The 21,136-nt window shown below is 34.8% G+C and overlaps 2 protein-coding genes and 1 non-coding gene across 3 annotated transcripts; all 3 read right to left on the reverse strand.

Moving 5' to 3' along the window:
• Positions 1-2,956: 2,956 nt before the first annotated feature.
• Positions 2,957-7,059, reverse strand: LOC150032855 (uncharacterized). The gene is made up of 3 exons (XM_090306597.1): positions 6,603-7,059; positions 3,594-3,703; positions 2,957-3,490 (listed from the first exon to the last, which is right to left on the reverse strand). The coding sequence occupies exons 1-3, from the start codon at positions 6,760-6,762 to the stop codon at positions 3,335-3,337; spliced, it is 426 nt and encodes a 141-aa protein (XP_090162723.1). The 5' UTR covers positions 6,763-7,059; the 3' UTR covers positions 2,957-3,334.
• A 3,304-nt stretch (positions 7,060-10,363) lies between these two features.
• On the reverse strand, positions 10,364-16,468 carry LOC120092115 (PRA1 family protein A1-like). Its single transcript, XM_039050324.2, has 8 exons — positions 15,973-16,468; positions 15,411-15,451; positions 15,236-15,314; positions 12,963-13,049; positions 12,799-12,887; positions 12,532-12,603; positions 12,315-12,438; positions 10,364-10,719 (listed from the first exon to the last, which is right to left on the reverse strand). Exons 1-7 carry the CDS (start codon positions 16,128-16,130, stop codon positions 12,335-12,337), a joined length of 630 nt encoding a protein of 209 aa, XP_038906252.1. The 5' UTR covers positions 16,131-16,468; the 3' UTR covers positions 10,364-10,719; positions 12,315-12,334.
• Positions 16,447-16,520, reverse strand: TRNAV-CAC (transfer RNA valine (anticodon CAC)). The gene has a single exon. It is a non-coding gene; the product is annotated as a tRNA-Val (tRNA).
• Between the last annotated feature and the right edge of the window lie 4,616 nt (positions 16,521-21,136).

Consider the following 21,136-nt stretch of genomic DNA (forward strand, 5'->3'; position numbering starts at 1 on the left):
GGGTTCGCAACCCTCCCACTCCGACGAGCCTTTTTCAACACTTGAGGTGAATTTGACCTACTAGATGACCCAACTTCAACAACTCTTGTTAAAGGTTCAGTAGTTTCTTTGGAAAGTTCATTCAATATAATCTTACTACGTGGCGAATGCTCCCTTATGTGGTCTTCTTCTAAAAATGTAGCATTTGTCGACAAGAACACTTTATTTTCTTTAGGGTTGTAGAAATAATCACCTCTTGTTCTTTTGGGGTAGCCTACAAATAGCCACAATTTTGAATGAGGTTCTAGTTTCTTAAGACTTACCTCAAGCACATGTGCTAAGCAACCCCAGATCCTGAAATGGCATAAATTAGCTTTACGACCATTCCATAATTCCAAAGGTGTTCTAGCAACATTCTTGGATGGAACACAGTTCAAAATATAAATTGCAGTCTATACTGCATAAATCCAAAACAAGTCAGGTAAGGAAGTATAACTCATCATAACTTGAACTATGTCTAACAGAGTTCGATTTCTCCTTTTTGATATACCATTCTGTTGAGGTATACCAGGTGCTGAGAGTTAGGATACTATTCCATGCTTTATCAAATAATTCTGGAATGTAAGATCCAAAAACTCTCTACACCTAGTTGTCTTAATTATTTTGAACAACATTCCAATTTTAACGTGCTTTTGAAATTCCATATGAGATATAGAGAACTCATAAAAGTTGTTTATAATATGTAAAAGATGTTTATATAGTTCAGAAATCTGAAATAGATCAACACATATGTTAGTGTCGAATCCTAAAATATTAGAATATCGTTCAGATGACATGCCTGTCTGTAGGCAATTCAAAAGTAGTATGTTTTTCAATTAAGAGAAAATCAAGTGTTTTTGTTGAAAAATGCTAATTTTTTTTAGAAAAGTATACGAGATCACCATATATTATTTAGTTTCCATAAAAAGAAAATTGTATATCAATAAAAGTTATTAATTAAAGCTGACACTGTAACAAAAGTTGTTTGAACATGTCAGATGCATCTTACTCAAAGAGTTGAGGGTACCTCGATGTAGTGGGAGGAACGTATGACAGCCTAGCCATTATTTAGGTTTAGTGGAGACTTAAGTCATCAGGTCTTGGTGACAGTATCGAGAAACAAGAAGTTGTGGAAATAAGATCCATTCCCTATATTGTTTTGAATCGAAGTCCGCTGTATACTAATATGTTTACAGTGATCCTCTCGACTAAAGTGTTTGAGGATCACCTAATGAGACTAGGACTACGGGTTGTATAACCTAGGGCACGTGGGAGAAAAACCCATGGGTATGTGATACCTAAGGATGGGTATGTGATACCTAAAGTCAAATCATGGGTATGTGATGCCCTAGTTTATTATATTTCTCTGCAAAACTCAAAAACTCAATGTATTCATATGTATGTTACCACTGGAGTTTTAGTCCAAGTGGGAGTTTGTTGGATTTTATGTCCTAAAACTCTTGGTTTGTAAACAATAAACTCATTATGTAAATCGATAAAGTTGTTATTGAATATATGAATTGCTTATTTCGTTTTAGAAATAAATCCAATAAACTAAAAGATCCAAGACTATTACATGAATACTTGAACTTTATGTGGAGACATAAGAGTGAATCAGGTTCGAGTAAATAGTTAAAATGATCTATAGTATATGAATAAGGTTGCGTGCTTTATTTTGGTAACACTATCAGATGTGACCCACTCTGTAGTTGTTACAATATGTTGTAAGGTACTACAAACGAAATGATCCTGATTCGTTCATGTGATGATATGAAAAGTGAAGGGCGTCCTGTGCAATGAGTTTGCATAAGATCGAACCAAGAAATAAGTCACTCTTACTTTATAACGTTGTTTACTATTTAAGACTGACTATTTTAATCTTTGATCTAGGTAACTTGACCTTAATCTTGAGCTAATTATGAACTCTTGTTTATTCGGGATTATCCTTAGATTTTCATGGGTGAAGGTTGACTCAACAGCGCCGGTTCAATAAGCCTTCCATTTTAGGAGTAAAACCGGGTAGATAGTTGGGGACATAGGATGCAAGATGAAATTCACTCCTACTCACTTTCAGGGATAATAGAAAGGTTGTTCCTTTAAGTGCTGATTATGGGTTTTGAACAAAGGGCCCCACCCTCTTATTGGCCCAAGAGATATTCTATTTGTTGATTGGATCACAAACAAATTGTTTATTAGAGTATCAGTGGAACTTAAGAAACAAGAGGTAATCTCAGGGGTAAAACAATCATTTGACCCAACCGTTATTATAGACAACCTGTGAAGGATTAACTTACTAATCATGGTTATATTGAGTGGACACAATATATCTACAGTGAGGGGAGTGCAACTACTAGGCTTTAGTGGAGTGACTCAATAGTTAACGAATGAGGGTTAATTCAGTGTAAAGAGTTTAGCCCATTAATCTCGGATCGTTGGAGCCCATGATCTGTATGTTTATTAGGTTCTCCTACTAGCTCACAAACGGATTAGCCTTAGAATAGTGGTAAGTTGATTTGAAACATTCAAATTTGAATTAAGGAAATTAGTTATTATATGTGATATAATTACACGTTTAATTTTAGAATTAAACGTAATTGAAGAATCGGTTAATATATAAATATGATTTAAATATTAATTTCATGAATAGGGATTCATGGTAATGGAATTGGTAACAAATTAATTTAATATTTGATATTAAATTAATAGAATTAGTTAAATTGTTTAATTAATTATTAATTTTATTAGAAAATTTGATTATCGAATTAATTTTTGTAAAATTAATAAAATTTTAATTTTAATTAAAGAATTAAGATTGGAAAAAGTTTTGATTTTTAAAATCAATTTTCAAAATCAAAAGGAAAATTGAAAATTGAGAAAAATCCCAATATGGGATTTTTCCACTTTCAAGCAAGAAGGTTAGTCACATTCTTACACATAATTCCATCACCAAATGCAAGGAGTAGCTGAAATTACTTCAAGTGATCAGTTTGCATGAGTGTCATGTATTAAAACCACTCTTAATTGGGTGGAAAAGGAGATGCAATTGCTTAATTGCCGAGTTTTGAAAGTTGAAGAAGTTGTTCTTTAACAAGTTGAAAAACCAGAAAACCCCTCCTCCAATTTCCTTAAGTTCAAGCTTGTTTTGAGTTCCACAACTCAATCTAAAGCTCCTAGAAAATAGTAGAGAAGCTCTAGTGGTGGTCCATGGCCTGAATTGAAGAAGATTGCAGCTCAATTTCATTGAAGAAGAGGATCTTCCAAAGTATGTAATGAAACCTTTTGATATCCCATGAACATGCTTATGTTGATGTCAAAATTAAGGAATTAGAATGCTTAACGATTCTATTTTCTTCTGCTGCATGTTTCTGTAAACCAACAGATGGGTCACGTCACTGTGACAGAGGCAAACGATGTTGTCATAGATGAAAAGAGTCAAGTCAGTTTCATCATGGAATTTCTTCGAAAGAGTTTCCTACAATTCCATACGAATGCAATGATGAGTAAAATTGAAATTTGAAAACTCTTTTAAATGAACTCTAGACTAAGGGACATGAAGGAGAAGCAAATGTTGTTACCTCCAAAAAGTTCCAAAAGGGATCATCCTCAGAGACAAAGTCTAGACCTTCCACTTCACAGAATAAGAGTATTCCAATAAAGGAGAGGGGTAAAGGGAAAAGTAAGGCTCCTGCAAAACAAAGAGGCAAGGGGAAAGTTGCAGAAAAAGAAAAATATTTCCACTGCAACGAAGATGGGTATTGGAAAAGGAACTGCCCCAACTACTTTGCTGAAAAGAAAGCTGAAAAGACAAAACAAGGCAACTATGATTTACTTGTTATTGAAACATGTTTAGTGGAAAATGATAACTCCACCTGGATACTTAATTCAGGGGCCGCTAACCATATTTGTAATTTTGTTCAGGAAAATAGTTCCTGGAGATAGCTTACAGAGGGCGAGATGACTTTCAAGGTTGGAACAGGAGAAGTTGTCTCAGCCAAAACAGTGGGAGACCTGAAGTTGTTTTTTAAAGATAGATTTATTTTACTTGAAAATGTATTTTATGTTCCTAATATGAGAAGGAATTTAATATCTATCTCTTTTTTATTAGAACAATTGTATAAAGTATCTTTTGATATTAATGAAGTGGTCATTAGCTCAAAAGGTGTTCAAATTTGTTCTGCAAAACTTGAAAACAACTTATATGTATTAAAACCAATTGAGGAAAAAGCTACTTTGAAAATTGAAATGTTTAAAACAGTTGAAACTCAAAATAAAAGGTGAAAAGTTTCTTCTAATACCTATCTTTGATACTTGAAACTTGGACACATTAATCTTAATAGGATTGAGAGATTGATCAAGAGTGGACTCCAAAGTCAATTAGAAGACAACTTTTTACCTCCATGTGAATCCTGTCCTGAGAGTAAAATGAACAAAAGATCCTTTAAAGGAAAAGGTCTTAGAGCCAAAGAACACTTAGAACTTGTGCATTTAGACATGACCTAATGAATATCAAAGCACGAGGAGGGTATGAATATTTCATCAGTTTTATTGATGATTATTCAAGGTACGGCTATGTTTATCTAATGCATCATAAGTCTGAAACTCTTGAAAAGTTCAAGGAATATAAGGTTAAAGTTGAGAACCTATTAGGTAAAACAATTAAAACACATCAATCAGATCGCGGTAGTGAGTATATGAACTTGAATTTTAAAGACTATTTGATAGATCATGGAATCCAGTCCTAGCTCACAGCACTTGATACACCTCAGCAAAATAGTATATCGAAGAGGAGAAATAGAACCCTGTTAGACATGGTTCGTTCAATAATGAGCTATGCTCAGTTGCCTAATTCGTTTAAGGATATGCAGTACAGACTGTTGTATATATTTTAACATAGTTACTTAAAAAAGAGTTTCAGAAACACCATATGAATTATGGAGAGGGCGTAGAGGTAGTTTACATCACTTCAAAATTTGGGGATGTTTGACACATGTGTTGGTGCAAAACCCAAAGAAGTTGGAACGTCATTCAAAACTATGCCTATTTGTAGGATACCCCAGAGAAACGAAAGGTGGTATGTTTTATGATCCTCAAGTGATAGAGTGTTTGTATCGATAAACGCTATATTCTTAGAGAAAGACCACATGAGAAATCATCAACCTTGCTGTAAACTAGTATTGAATGAAATTTCCAAAGAAGCTACAAATAAACCAACAAGAGTTGTTGATCAAGATGGTCCTTCAACAAGAGTTGTTGATAGAGCAGATATTTCTAGTCAGACACATCCTGCTCAAGAGTTAAGAGTGTCTCGACGTAGTGGGAGGGTTGTTTAATAGCTCGACTGGTATATGGGTTTAACCAAAACTCAGGTTGTCATACCCTATGATGACATAGAGGATTCATTGATCTTTAAACCGACAATGAATAATATAATAAAAATTAATTATTTTTTCTGTGTGGTTAGAGTGGGAAGTACAAATTGGTTCACTTATTCTCGTAACCATTTGGTTTTTTATTTTTTATTTTGGTTTTTTTGAAAATAAAAATTAACTAGTAAACACTTCCTACCTTTAAATATCTTGCTTTATTATTTATATTTTACCAATATTTTTAAAAAATAAGCTACATTTTGACACCCCAAACTTGTCGTGAAAACCTTGGCTATTGGCCAACCTCCTTACTTTTACTCCTCTCTCTCTCACATCAACTCTTAAGAAATTATATTTGATACACAAATCGCTCATTGTTCTATTTTAACAGTCCATTTAAATACTTCCAAAATATTGCCCAAATTCATAAATAAAACGTGATTAGAACTATTTTTTAAATACTGATAAAGTTCTACATCACAAAGTTGAACATTTGGGTCTTGCAAGAATAACCTTTTTTAAAAAGAAAATAAATATATGCATATTCTAACCATGGTTTTTCCAACCTCAAACTTTTGAGAACAAGAGTAATCTCTGTCTATTTAATCTACATTTTCTTTTCTAAGAGTAAAGTACTGAATTATCAATCTAAACAAAATGTTTTTTTTTCAACCATAGGACTTGGAATAGAAAAGTTTGGGAAATAACTTGGGCCTTTGGGGCCATTGGCAATTGGGTGGGTGCAAATGGTTGGTGCCAAATCAATCAGCTTTCAGTTCCCCCAAACAAAAACAAAATAATTAATCAATCAATTAATTAATTTCTTTTTGAAAAAAAAAAAACATTCAAAGCGGCTGCGCAGCTCCCGGAGCCACTCTATTATGGCCCCAAAAGTGTCAAACACCAATTCCTTTTTCAGAACTACCAAAATCAAAGGCCAACAATTCCAGCCTTAAAATTTAATGGATTACAATAACTTTTTCATTAATTTCACTCTGGGAATTAAAAAAAAAAAAAAAAAAAAAAATAGAATCAATCAATTGAAGCAATTCTATACTGATGAGGTGAGGGAGGGAGCAAAAAAAAGTCACTCTGAATTTCAGTTTCTATTTACAATAGACAATCAAGAAACCAAAGCCCCCATCATAGCAAAACAAAACAAAAGAATCTGATAAACAAAAAATATATATATCCATATTCAAATCTTAAATCAAACACCTGCATAACCGCCGTCACAAGTGCAGCTGGAATTAGCGGCGGAGGAGTCATCGTGGTGGCGGGGATTGGTGCTGAGACAACAACACAAAAGCCCCAACAGCATCATGAAACACCAAGCAGTGGCCAAAGCCTGTGCCCAATTTGAGTAATTTTTGTCCATAAGGAATAACGAAAGCTTCTTCTCCTTTTGGTTGTTTCATAGCCATAGCGCTGAAACTGGGAAGATGGGTTTATTGCTATTGCTGTTCATTACAAATACAGGGTTCAAAGAACCCAATGGGAATGTGAATGAAGAAGAAAGAAAAGAAGGAATCTGTGCTGTTTATAAAAAGGGGAGATGAGAGCAAATAAAAATGGATGCTGTCAGCTCAAAAAGAGAGAGAACATGGGCTTTCGTTCAAATAGGCCGAAATTAAGATGGCCCAGCCTGTGCTCATTGCTCACAAAATCAAACTTTGTTTCTGTTAATTCGAGCATAACACGATTGGTTAAGACATATACTCTTGATATATATTCAATTAAAATCGATGAGAGTAGATAACTTTTTGCTAATAACAAAAATTACAAATACAATATATACTAATATCATAACTTAGCCATGTGCTAGAGTTTTAATTATATAAACAAATGGTAGAACTTCACACACTCATGCGCAGAAACTTCAATAATCGATAGAATGAACCCTCTTGTTTACTTTCTAATCAGTGTCATATCTAAACATTAGATTTTTATGAAAACTTTTTCCTTTTTGGGATTCTTATTTATGATTTGGTATAAATATAAATACATGAGGTTGGAGTTAAGTATGGAATTGAAGTTTATATCATGCATCAATAACATTAAAAAGATTTTTAAACAAACGCGTATTATTAATGGGATTTCAAATCGTAGAGCTCCTAATTTAAGTTGATTCTTTTAAATTCTTGATGGGAATATTCTAAACATAAATATGTATTAAACACTAAGATCTTTTCTGGTAAATGACTGCTTGAATTTGAAATTTTGAAGTGGATATGCATAATTTATCATGAAAATGAAATAATATGGATGGAGGTATTATTATGGACTTTTTTAAATATAAAAAAATATTTAAAAATATCTACACGTTATGATAAAATGTATGAAAAATGCAAAACATTTTTGAAAGTTTTAGCTATAAAATGTAAATATTACACACCTTGCAAATGGGAACTTACTTTTTTATTGTACTTTACACCATGGAGGAGACTTGACCCAAGCAACTCTTTTTTATTACTCATACCAAAGCTTTATTGATGGAAATAATGATTCAGATAGGGAAGATTCATTGCAAAAATCCCCTTTCCATTTTGTTCTCTGCTGGAAAGCTTTTAAAGCATCAATATTTTAAAGTGGAAAAACAAAAAAGGAAAGAGAGAGAGAGAAATTATCATTTATTTACAGCAAGGATCTATAAATTTGTTATCATTGTAACTTTTTAAAATATAAAAATAGGAGAGTAGAATTTGGACTAAATTTTCAAAATTTGCTGAAATTTTAAAATGTCATTTAAAAAACTAGACAAGATAAATACGACAAAATTGCTTAGTTTCTTTGATATATTAATTCATTGGAAAAACAATAATAATAATAATAATAAAAGGTTGCTACTTTAGTGTGTGAATTAACGCGACACCCATTTACCTCTGCATCTTCTGGTTGGCTGTGCTTTCCATTTGCTATTAGAAGTATAGAAGAAGGAAGAATTTTTCATATTAAAAATAATGGAAATTTTATAATGGTTTTAACTTTTAATAAGTATATACGGGATTGATTTCTTGTAAGCAAACGCTAATCAACTAGCCAATATAATTGATACTTAGCTATGTAAACATATAAAAAAGGGAGAAGAAGAAGAAAAGAAGAGATTAAAAAAAGAAGAGAGAGAGAGAGAGAAATTCGAAGTTATTAAAATCATTTGCATCTCATTTGCATCGATTTCTAGATTTTGGGCATCTAGAAAAAAACTTCAAAAGAATTTCCCGTTTACTAAATATCATCCTTTAATCTTTCGTTCTCCACTATGCTCTTTATTTTGACTATTATAAACTCTTACCTTTTTATTGAGAAATAATTAAACATATCTTATGCTTAGGTCACTTATAATTAACTCAATTATTTATTTCGTGAAGCACGCACTTCAAGCTTGGAAAATTAAATCAACTGTACATCTGAAGTTCCTTAATTTAGACTCGTAAACCACAAAATAAGTTACTAAGGATGAAAAGGAAACGCATTTGAAGAGTGGGAAACAGACAAAAGTTTGTCCATTTAGACAAGAAAGTTTTTTAAAAGTTTGCTACACTTCTAGTACTTTCTTTCCCTCCAAAGTTGAAGGGGGGAAATGGAGGGAGGAAAGAGAGAATTTTTTTAATAAATAAATATGTTCCCTCCATTGAAGTTTATTTCATTTTCAGCTCCATGAGCATAGTTGTTGAAGAAAAAAAAAAAATTGGAGCTCAAGTTGAGGATAAAGTCAAGAAAGCATAAAACTTTCCTGACCACACTAGAATGCAAGAACGAGCCAGCTCACCAAACAAAGATTTTGAGCTAGCAATGAATGCACGTGGCTGGCCCTCGTGGCGACTTCCCAGCATCAAGGTGGACCTTGATGCTCTGTTTTTGTTTATGAAGCACAATTGAAGAACGACAGACAGGCAATGTCGTAACGCAAAAGGAAACCAAAAAACAACTCTTTTAATCATATTTTTATATACAAACCATTAACTTCTGATATAAAATTCTTAAATCTGAACATCGAACAGTTTAATAAACAGCTACTGAAACTAATTATTGCATTCTTCATTTTAAGGTAACTAAGACCATTTTTAATGCGAGCGTGACAGCCCTCGTGGTTAAAGGTGAACTTTTACTTGAAATATTCACTCGCTACCTTCCGATATAAAGGTAATGGAATAATCTTCTTCCATACAGTGGAGAACAAGTGTCATGGTTTCAACCCCGGTCGTTTAAGAAAAAAAAGAAAAGAAAAAAAAAACTATAGTTGAAGCTTTGGAATTTTCTCAGCCCTGAGAAGATTTCATTTTTTCCCCTAATGGTCAACCAGTGGTAGGAAATGACTAATTTTAAGAGAGAATCAGTGTGACCCTGCAGACTATGCAGTAGTAAACATAGTGAAATTTATGTCCCAACATATATAAGTGTCTATTGAGAAAAAATCAAATCTGACATAATATTTGTACTTTTAACTTTAAAGTCAGAAATTTAACTTTTCTTTTATTGGTTCTATAAGATAGAAGCAGCCATAAGAAAATTACGTTGTTCAATCTCAGAAAATGAATTTGTTGCTTTTTTAAAATCTACTTTTTGAAACGTTAATTTTTATTTAAAAAACGAAACTACAGATCTTATTAGTTACCTGGTCTCTGTCAAGCCAGCCTTTGTCATAGTTCACTATTGCAAGGGTCTTTCTGCAAAAGAGAATACAAATACCATGTCTCGAGCCACGTAACCAAAATATCAAGTTGCGGGATATAGCTGTACTTGTTACCTTAACAGCTGGGAGATCAAAGGAAGAATTATCCAATGAAATATAATTTCATTGATAGTTTTGAGTTTTAGAAGCTAAAGGCCCTTGAGCTTGAATCACAAGAACAGAACTCGTAACAAATTTTAGAATTCAAAGACACGATTGTACAATCTATAGAACAGTTACTTCAGGTCGAAACAGGGCTAGCTCTTGACAAATAGAGAAAGAAGGCACGTAAAAGGCACACATGTCATTCAACCACAATCCGCTCACGAAATGGACTGTTCTTTTACTTTTTTTGTGAAGATATAAGGAAGTAATAAAATTCATAACTAAATGGGTCATGTTGTGTATTCTAAGAATATTCACTCTGCTTCACTGAAAATCTTCTACTGTATATAATCCCCAGTCTTCACAATACAGATGACAAATGAAACAATTACATCCCAGAAACATCAGCCACAATTTACATAAGTTGCAAAATCTGGCATATCTTGGCAGTCGTCACTTGAGACTTCCCATCCCAGCAAATCGTTCTTAGAGACAGTAGCATAGCAGTCAGGTGAAGCACAGATTTACAGTATGAACACCATAATTAACAGGGGCCGCCTGTAAAGAAATATTGATAATACCTATCTTAGTAGTAGCAAAAGCAATATAATCCAAAACAAATCTTTGAAGAAACAGCAGAATACATTATCGATCTATTATTATGATACTTGACTGATGAACTATGTTCAAGTTGGCATACTGCATACATCATGTTATTACTTTATGCAAAAAATTATGGGAGAATACACTGTTGGCAGGACAAGTGACATCTCCGACAAATGGCCTAGCCATACACATACAGTTTTAATCACACAATATTTTGCCCACTGCAGAAACAAGAGTGAAGATCGATAGGTGAATTTTACCAGTCATTCGTCTACATACAATTCAAGTAGCTGTGAAAAATATGGGTGGGTAGTTGGGAATTTATAGATTGTTCTTTAGAAGAAGCCTTACTTGAGCTTCATAAATTATCAATCCCCCAACTAAAAGAGATGGAAAAAGTTGTACGCAACATTTATATCAAAACTTCAGTATGAAGTTTGAGTGGGATAGATTTGATCAATTAAGTATATACTATAATAACTGATCGGGGTAACACACATACAAACTCAAGCTTCCTTTTAAGTGCTTCAAAATTTCAGACTCCCGCATCTATCTTTGACCCCCATCAATTATTAGCAAATACGGTTACCCGTGACATTTTTTTTTAATAAGCAACATTAGTTTTCTAACAATTAGATGTGACCTCATATAAGGGAGAAGATAACGAAGGTTATAACGTATTCTAGTCCTAACATAATTAGTACCCAAAACAAAGCCATAAATTCAACAACACAGAGAAAACCTTAAGTGGCCATGAAACTTCCATTGATAAAACAATGTCATATCCACACAACAATGAATATTTCATCCTACAAATTGACAGTTCTTGGACCGTAAGTTCTGGATGCATATTTAGTATTTGTTTCTAAAAACCCCTTTCGGATTCTATAATACAAACAGTAGAAATTCCTCACGTTAGAAATTTCAAAATGCAAAACTATACTAAAAATGATTTTTCTTAATTATGTTCTATGAATATACTCATTTCATATTAGTTACAATTAAAATGTGTGTTACATCAAATATTATAGATTACACCAGATATAGTTATTTTTTATATTTATGTTTCATAACGTTAGTATGATTCAGCAAAATAGTCAGCCCATAACAACCATTATTATTTTTTAGTTTAACATGTAGGGTAGGAATTTGACCTCTGGATTTTTGGTCGAGGATATATGCTTTAACTAGATGAGTTATATTCAGATTGACCACTACAATTATTTTTATACTTTATAAATTTATTACCGAACACACTTTGAACAACTTTATAAATTGAGATTCAATTTCTATGTCCACCACAAAAACCTATTTAGAAACACTTGGAACATAGAATACAAATTTTTTCCATTTCCAATGAATCCTTAGTTATTAATTTTTTATTTTCATATCACAAAGCAAATGCACAGTAGATTTCCCAATGTTCAAACTCCCAACCCCTAGAAATTAATAATATACGCCCTTGGAGATGCAAGAGAAGCAACAAAAGAAAAAGGGTAGTACACCAAAATGGCAAGTATAAAAATGAAGGCAGAGAATATACTCACATTCTACACAGTCCAGGTAACTACAGTTCACTGTAATTGCGCCAAACAGCACGGAATTCCTCACGGAATGTGTTTAGACGTGCTTTCAAGTTAGGTGTTCTGAAGCTTGCATGAAGCAAAGTGGCTGAGAATTTTGGGTTGGTTGGGTGTGAGAAAATCAACCATAAAATGCAAGACTTAGAAAAACAAACAGAATCTTTAAATGAAGCTAACATACCGAGAAGTCCAAAGGCAAGTGACCAAAGTACAGTCAACAGACCGCAAGAAATGAACCAGAGTATGAAACTCACTACATCAGATGGGGAAAAAAAATTCAGAAAATGTAAAGCATAAAAGACATATTACGTTAAAGTTCAAATTCAAAAGAATATAAAGATTCTGATTGAAAGATGCACTCCAAGACAATATGTGTACTTAAACATAGATGAAGTGGCTCCTCTATATTCATATGAGTACAGTAATAATAGATAAAAGGTATCTTTACCGGAAGAGAACACCAAGACAAAAACCCATCGAGGACGTCCGCATATGTAAATTGTTCTTTTAGCTGATGGGCGTCCACGGATAACAGGCCTGAAAGATTATTAACAAATATGAAGTCAAAAGTGATGACTAATTGAATTCATGTAAATTGACAAGGATGCATACGTAAGAGGAGGTCTCATCTTTGCAGCCATATGTGGAGAGAATTGTCGAACAGTTCTGGTTACTTTCTCACTGAACGTGCCTGCAAAACTATGGTAGAGAAAATTATTAAACAAAACATAGTAATCACGAAAATTTCACAAGAAATTAAAACAAAGGATCCATGCATGTCACTACATTATCTACATTTCAACACGTGACTTCTTGATCAACATATACAATGTAACGCCCTAGGCCTAGGATTAGGACCCGGATTCGAAATCCGGATTTGGCACTTGATCGCCTTGACATTTCCCTGCATCCCTACGGCCTGGTTATGTCATCCTTGCTTATCTTGAATGCTTCTAAACGTGAAAGTTGTCCCCACAAACCTACAATGGTCATTTCAGCCTGCTTTGTCCTCACTCACATGAGTCCTAAGAAAATTCCTAGAAGGTTACCCAACATAGGATTGCTCCAAGCTAAGCACGCATAACTTTGGAGTTCCTATGATTGAGTCACCGAAAAGGAAGGTGCACCTTGTTGGTATAGGTAGTAACTTTCGATTCTTTTAAATCTTTCTTATCCATACTTCCATGTCCTAAGGATCCCTCTCATTCAGATGTTATATCGGTTCATTCATGTACCCCTCCTAAACTCGGGGTGTTACATGCAAAGATCATAATAATACATTAGCATAAATTTCGTACCTACAAATCCTAGTGCTCTAACAGTGTCATCACAACCTCTAAAATGTACATTAATAAGTTGAGGTTATTAATAAGCCACATCCACTATTCTTGATTTTTTAAAGCTCAAATTCGTTGATGCATTTAACAATCAATTACTTTTTTGATATTTCACAAGGAACATCAATGTTTAGACATATTGTGGAAATAAAATAATTGAGGCCCCTTTAGTAACCGTTTGACTTTTTGTTTTTAGATTTTGAAAATAAGCCTATAAGCACTCCTTCCACCTTTAAATTTTTTAATTTGTTATCTACTTTTTACCAATGTTTTAAAAAACCAAGTCAAGTTTTGAAAACTGAAAGTAGTTTTTGTTTTTGACTAAGAATTCAACTCTTTTACTTGAGAAAAGATGAATACAATTACAAGAAATTGAGTGTAAATAGGGCTAATTTTCAAAAACCAACCAATGAGGCTAAAGGCAGCCTCGAAACTTTTCCTCTCGAAGAGGCGGCGCGTAAGCCTCTCGAGGCGTAAATCTGAAATAGTGAATTAAAAACATTTTACAAATCCTAAATTGGTATAACCAAGTACGGCTAAACATAACAGTCACATAAAAGTATAAAAAGAAAATTCACTCCCACAATTTTCACTTAAATTGTAAAAGGATATATTTATCATCATTACCACTACTATTTTCATTAATAAGATTGATTTATACTATAAATTTTTGCCCTGAATATTTTTAAAGTCACAACAGCAAAAGTAAACCTAGTTCAAATTGTCACAATAACTCAAACCTTAATATGTTTGAAGAACTAGGCAAATCATTATTATTTTTCTAATCATTAGACGAGGCATAGAGATTATAAGCCTCTATGCATTTTAAAAAAGGCAAAAACCTCTTATATGAGAGGTGTATGCCTCTTATTGTTCAAGGAAGGCGTAAGTCCCGAGGGTAGAACTTAGAGCCTTGCCTCAAGGCGAGCCTCAAGGTATAAGCCTCAATAGCTTTTTAAAACAATGAAACCAAATGATTACCAAACTAAGCAATTAACAAAATGTATGGTTAATATTATTGGGTAAATGTTTTTATTAGCTAATTTATTTAAACTTTATGCTAGTTGCAAGAAACCTATTAGGATCCCTCCTAATAACAAGTAAACACTGTAAACACTCAAGAACACACAGAAAACTCGAGTACGCTCAAATATGAAAATATGTTGTAATATCATAAGAAAAGTAACAGGATATCCTTCTTTCGAGAAGGCTAGTCTCTCCCAAATTTTTCAAAGGAAATCCCATACAATTCTTCACACCTCTCAACCTCAATCTCTCCACTAAAAGCCCTAACAAACTTACTACTCATTTACTATGCCCCTCCTAATAACCATACTAATAATTCTAATATTTTTCTAACTGGAGTCTTACAAAACCAAAATCAGTTTTACCAGTTATTTGGATGAAAACGACACAAAAGAATAAAAATAGGAAATTCCGGGAGTAAGAAAACCTGAGGCCAAAGAATAAACAACATTCCCATCACAAGAAAGGCTGATGATATTAATAATTGCCAACTACAGTGTGTATATCAGGCTATCAGCTCACCTGTCATTCAGAAAAGCGATGCTGAGTGCTGTGAGAAAGGCGGCAACAATAGCAAGTGGCCGTCGTAGAAAACCCAGGGCTGTAATTAACAATCGGCACTTGAGAAAAAACTGTGTATTTTAAAACCATGAAAAAAAATGTACAGATACAAATGGATATAAGACAGTTTACTCACCAAGAATGAAAACGATCATAATGAAATAGTTGGTTCGGTAACTGCGAATTCAAGAAATTAAGATTCCAAATTAGTAGGGTGTACAAGGCACAGAATCATATAGAATTCAGCATGTTCATCGAACAAGTAAATTAAAATAAGCCACAATCAACTATTTGGGACACATCACGACATCGTTTCCTAGGAAAACTGAAAAACTGAAAGAGAAATTAAAAAAGCAACGCTGATGTAGATTTCAGCTTGTTTGTCTAATAAGTAAATTCACTAACTCAAACAACCGAACCTAAACACGTCAGACATATAACTTGATTTTCCCTCTACAAGTTGCACATCGTTTAATCATAGTCCATTTCGCTTTCAGAGCATAAAGCTCCATGTGGACTTGATTCGAGAAAACCGAACTAAACCGAAACGTAAGACGTTACAATCAGAAGCATCTCGTAGTCTAAATCAGGCTCACTCAAACAATCATGACTCTCGGGAAAAGTTGATGCCAAAAATTATACATATATATAAAAAGATGCAGTTAACTCGGATAAATTGAAGGAGAGAGTGATCATACTAATAGAGATTGCACTTGAGGCGGCTGTTCCACTTGGAGGAAGATCGAGGTATCGTGAACCTGGAGAAGAACTCGGAGATAGGGCGAGGAGGCGATGACCAATCGACCTCTCGAAGCGCATCGATCAGATCCTCAGCAGTAACGTTGCCCCAATCCATGGCTGGCTATCTCAAGCTAGGGAATTGGGGAGACGATCTGATACTGAGTTGCAATTGAGAGCGTAAACCCTAAAAGGAAAGCAAGGGCTCAAAGGAGAAGAAAGAAAATGTAGGAGACTTGTGGCCTCTGAAACTTGTTGAGACAATTGAGAAGACAATTATAATTTGGACCGTAATAAAAAGAGGGGAAGAAATCGCAGTTTTTCCTTTACATTCACGATTTCACATGAAATGAAACCCACCAGGTTAAGAAATTAGTAGGCATAAAACAAGAAAACCGCCCGCGCGGAAAATAATAACGATTAGAAAATAAAACTGTCTGAGCCCGGGTTCGAACCGGGGACCTCTAGTGTGTGAGACTAGCGTGATAACCAACTACACCACCCAGACGATGTTGGAATCACTTGAATTTTTTAACTTCATGTATTATAGTCTAAAAAGATATGTCATGAATCGATTTGCCGCTTGTTGATATTTTCTGAAGAAATTGAAAGATGAGAGTTTTAACTTGTTTACTCAATTTTTTTTTATAAAATCATCCAAATAAATTTTAGTTGTATACAAAGCTTGAATTTTGGTGGAAATAATCGTTTTCATCAAGAACAAATCAACTTGTAAATGTAAATAGTGTTGGACATGTTATTTTGCATCTAAGATAATTATATTTTAATTAAAAAAATGTATGTACTATTGCCATATCAAGAAATTTTGTTAGGGAGGCTTTACTCAATTTTTTTCAACAGAAAAATATGATTTTGAGGTTGACAAAAAGAGAATATATATATATATATATATATACACGATCCCAAATTTAACAATTTTATTTAATAATTCTAATTCTTAGATCATAATCTTTCGGTAAATTTATATATGTAAAATATCTATCAGAATTATTACTATTTTTATTCGATGGAAAAGTATGACCTGTCAATCTTTTTTAATATATATCACATCTCCCCTTCTAGATTTTAAATTAAAATAATAATAAAGACAAATGAATTAAAACATAAAAATAAGAATAATGAAGCTTAATATGTATAAGTAATTGAACATGATTGGTAATAAGTACGTAAAAGTGATCCCAGAAAGAAAGATAAATTTATACAAGTAGTTGAAACTTGAAACAATCTTTGGGTTTTGAGTTTAATGTCCATTTGATTAGGTTTTAAAATGAACATTTTAAATCTCGTTTGATAATTATTTTGTTTTTTGTTTTTATTTTTGAAAATTAAGCTTATAGACACTATTTCCACCTTCAATGGAGTACAATTTTTTTCTTTTTCTTTTTCTTTTTCTTTCTTTTTTTACTTTTCACTCAATGGTTTTAAAAAATAAAGTCAAATTTTGAGAACTAAAAAAAATAGTTTTAAAAAATTTGTCTTTGTTATTGGAATTTCGCTAAGAATTTAACCATTGTACTTAGGAAAGATATAAATGACTACCAAAGGAGACATTAGTTTCGAAGTTTGGTAAATGCTTCTTTGGACCATTAGTTGACTAACGAAATATGATGTGGAAGTTAACTTGTTGATTGTGTATCGATGAGTTGGACAACTATATTAATTTAATACTAATTTTAAATTTGAGGTGGCTATGCAGAATAGTGTTTTAATTTTGGTGAGATCAAATGAGAGACTTGGCCAAAAATGTTCAGTTGATGGGCTTTCCAAAATCGATGATGTCAAAGAGGATTCTACAACCATTGAAATTTCAACGAATTGACAAACTAGAAACCAAAAGGACACTCAATTAGAGAATGTTGTGTGTGAAAGGATATGGGAGCTCAATTCAACACGTAATTGTTATTAGAAAGTATGGGGCTCCATCTCAAAACCAATTGGCAATGAGAGGAGTAATCCATCTATCTTATAAAGAGTGTGAGTCCCCTTGGTTTTTCCAATGTAAGATTCTCAACATGCCCCCTCAATATGGTGCCTCTTTTTGGTTTACCAATCTTGATCGGATCACAATTTCTTCTTATTGGATCGACATCACCCGTTTGGGTTTTATGGGCTCTGATACCAAGTTAGAATGTGAGGCTGAAGGATATGGCTTGACTCACGCGGCGGACGATAGCACTTAGATAAGGTAAACGATAGTGTCAAAGATAGATGATAGCATTTGGTGGAGGTAGATGATGACGTCTGAGGGAGGTAGACGACAACTTCAAGAGATAGGCGATATCGTATAGACGATAGCGTCAGGAGGTAGACGATAGATGATATTGTGTAGATGATAGCGTTAGGAGGTAGACGATAGACGATAGCGTCAGGAGGTAGACGATAGTATCATAAAAGGTAAACGATAGTTTCAATTAGGCAGATGATAACTCAGACAGTACACGACAGTGGCAAGCCAACTTTTCCTTTATAATTTCTGTGTATTGAAATTTATATAGGTGATGTATTTATACAATATGAAATCCCTAATTTGGGAATGCAAAAATAACTCAACAAAACAAATGGTTAGATATTTTGTTGTAACCAACCTATTCCTTTGGTAAGCCCTATTCTTTTGGTAGAGAGGCAAGACTGTATTTTATGTGTTGGCATCCTTAACATCCTTAACATCCCCCCTAAAACGAGAGAGTAGTTCTACTACACCGAGTTTGGATCAAAGGTGGAAGAACTATGAGTGTGTTAAGGTCTTGGTGAGGCAGTCAGCGATTTGGTCGAAGGATGGTACATAACGAACATCAAGCTGACCACTGAGGACTTGATCACGAACAAAGTGAATGTCGATTTCAATGTTCTTGGTCCGCGCATGAAACACCGGATTGACGGCTAGAGCACCGGCGTTGAGGTTGTCACACCACAGGACTGGAGCCGACTTATGTTTGACACCAATCTCAGACAGTAGTTGTTTCACCCAGATGATTTATGTAGAGGCATGAGCGAACACTCTATATTCAGACTCTGTGCTGGACCGGGCGACAACGGATTGTTTCTTGGAGGACCAGGAGACAAGATTACCTCCAAGGAAGATGCAATAAGCAGCAACTGATTTTCGATCGTCTATGTTGGCTGCCCAATCGCATCGAAGAAGGCCGAAACAGAAAGGTCGAACCCATGTTGAATATAGAGGCCAAAGTGTCGAGTGCTACTTACATATCTTAGTACTCTCTTCATCGCTTGTCAATGAACATCCGTAGGTTGCTTTAAATACTGACTTAGATGATTAACCGCATATGTAATGTCAGGTCTCGTGATGGTTAAGTAGTATAGGGCACCAATCTTGCTCCGATAGATAAAGGGATTGTTAAGAGGAGTGCCATTGAAGATGGAGAGTTCTTTGTTTAGAACACTCGGAGAGGGAGCCGGTTTTAGATCTCTAAGGTCAAGGTGGTGAAGTAGGTCCTCGACATGCTTTTCCTGATTCAGTAGAACTCCATTGAGGACGGTGTGTAGTTGGACTCCAAGGAAGTAATGGAGTTGGTCAAGATCCTTTAGAGCAAACTTGGAGTCCAAGGCTGTTATAAGCTTGTTGATTACCCGCGGATCGGTGCCGGTGATAATTACATCATCAACATATACCAGTAAGAGTATTAAGACAGAAGTGCTCCGATATATGAAGAGAGATGTATCAGACTTAGCATTCTGAAAGCCCCAGCTACATAGTTCTGTTTTCAGTGTGTTGTTCTAGGCCTTTGGCACTTGTTTGAGGCCATATATGGCCTTGTGTAAGCGACAGACATGATTTGGTAGTTGAGGATCAAAAAATCCTTGCGGTTGGCACATGTAAACTTCTTCATCAAAGACCCCATTAAGGAAGGCGTTATTGAAATCTAACTGTCTCAGTTACCACCCTTTGGATACCGCAAGGCTAATGATGATTCGAATGGTGGATGCCTTTACCACTGGACTAAATGTCTCAAAGAAATCAATGCCCGAGTTTTGATGGAAGCCTTTTGCTACGAGGCGTGCCTTGTAGCGTAGAATGGAGCCATTAGAACTTCGTTTGATTCTAAATACCCATTTATTGCCAACAACATTCATTGACGGTGACAGAGGAACCAAAGTCCAGGTCTAATTTTTCATCAGTGCTTGAAATTCATCACTCATTACTTTGTTCCACTGCGTGGTTTTGAGCGCATCACAGACTCGGGTAGGTTCGGTTAGGGACCAGTCTTTTTGGGTTTGGAAGGACAGTATTTTGGGTTTGAAGATGCCTGCCTTTCCTTGGGTAATCATGGGATGAGTAGACACGGGTATAGGGTGTGGGGCAGTATCGGGTGAAGACTGGGCAGTGGACGACGAAGGTGAACGATCGGTGGGTTGGACGGTAGGCGATGGTGAGTCAGGTGGTAAACGATCGGTGGGTAAGTGGGTGGTGAGTAAACGATCACTAAGTAAACGATCACTGGGTAAACTATCGGTGGATAAACGATCGGTGGGCTGGACATTACACAATGAGGGTAAACGATCGTTGGGTAAACGATTGTTGGGTAAATTATCGATAGGTGAACGATCGTTGGGTGAGCGATCGCTGGGTAAGCAACTGGTGGGTAGACGATCAGTGGGCTGGACACTAGACGATGAGGGTAAGCGATCGTTGGGTAGACGATAGAAAAAGAAGGTAGGAAGGTTGGGCTGTCTATAGAGGTATTAGCTGGTGATTGGGTATGGGTTGTTTTGGCAATTGGTGAGGGTGAGGTTATGAATGCAGAGGGCATAGAGTCACTATGCGGTGTGTCTTGACTGAGGGGCAGCCAGGAAATCGGGTGGATGGCAACTGTTTGTTTAGCTGGTCTGTAAGCTGAAGGAGACACCTGACAAAGAAAGTCAGTTTCATCAAACACAACATGTCAAGAGATGAATAGCCTACCACTGGATTGAGGCATTTATAGCCTTTTTATTCACAGCCGGACCGAGATAGATGCATTTCTCTGTGCGATAGCTCAATTTATGTGAATTGTACGGTTTCAAGCAGGGGAAACATGCACACCCAAATATTTGAAGCTCCTCAAACCTGAGCTTCTTTTTTAACATCACTTCCATTAGAGATTG

This window comes from Benincasa hispida, chromosome 11 (genome assembly GCF_027475165.1).
Source record: "Benincasa hispida cultivar pf3 chromosome 11, pf3_genome.v1.1, whole genome shotgun sequence".
Taxonomy (NCBI): Eukaryota; Viridiplantae; Streptophyta; class Magnoliopsida; order Cucurbitales; family Cucurbitaceae; genus Benincasa; species Benincasa hispida.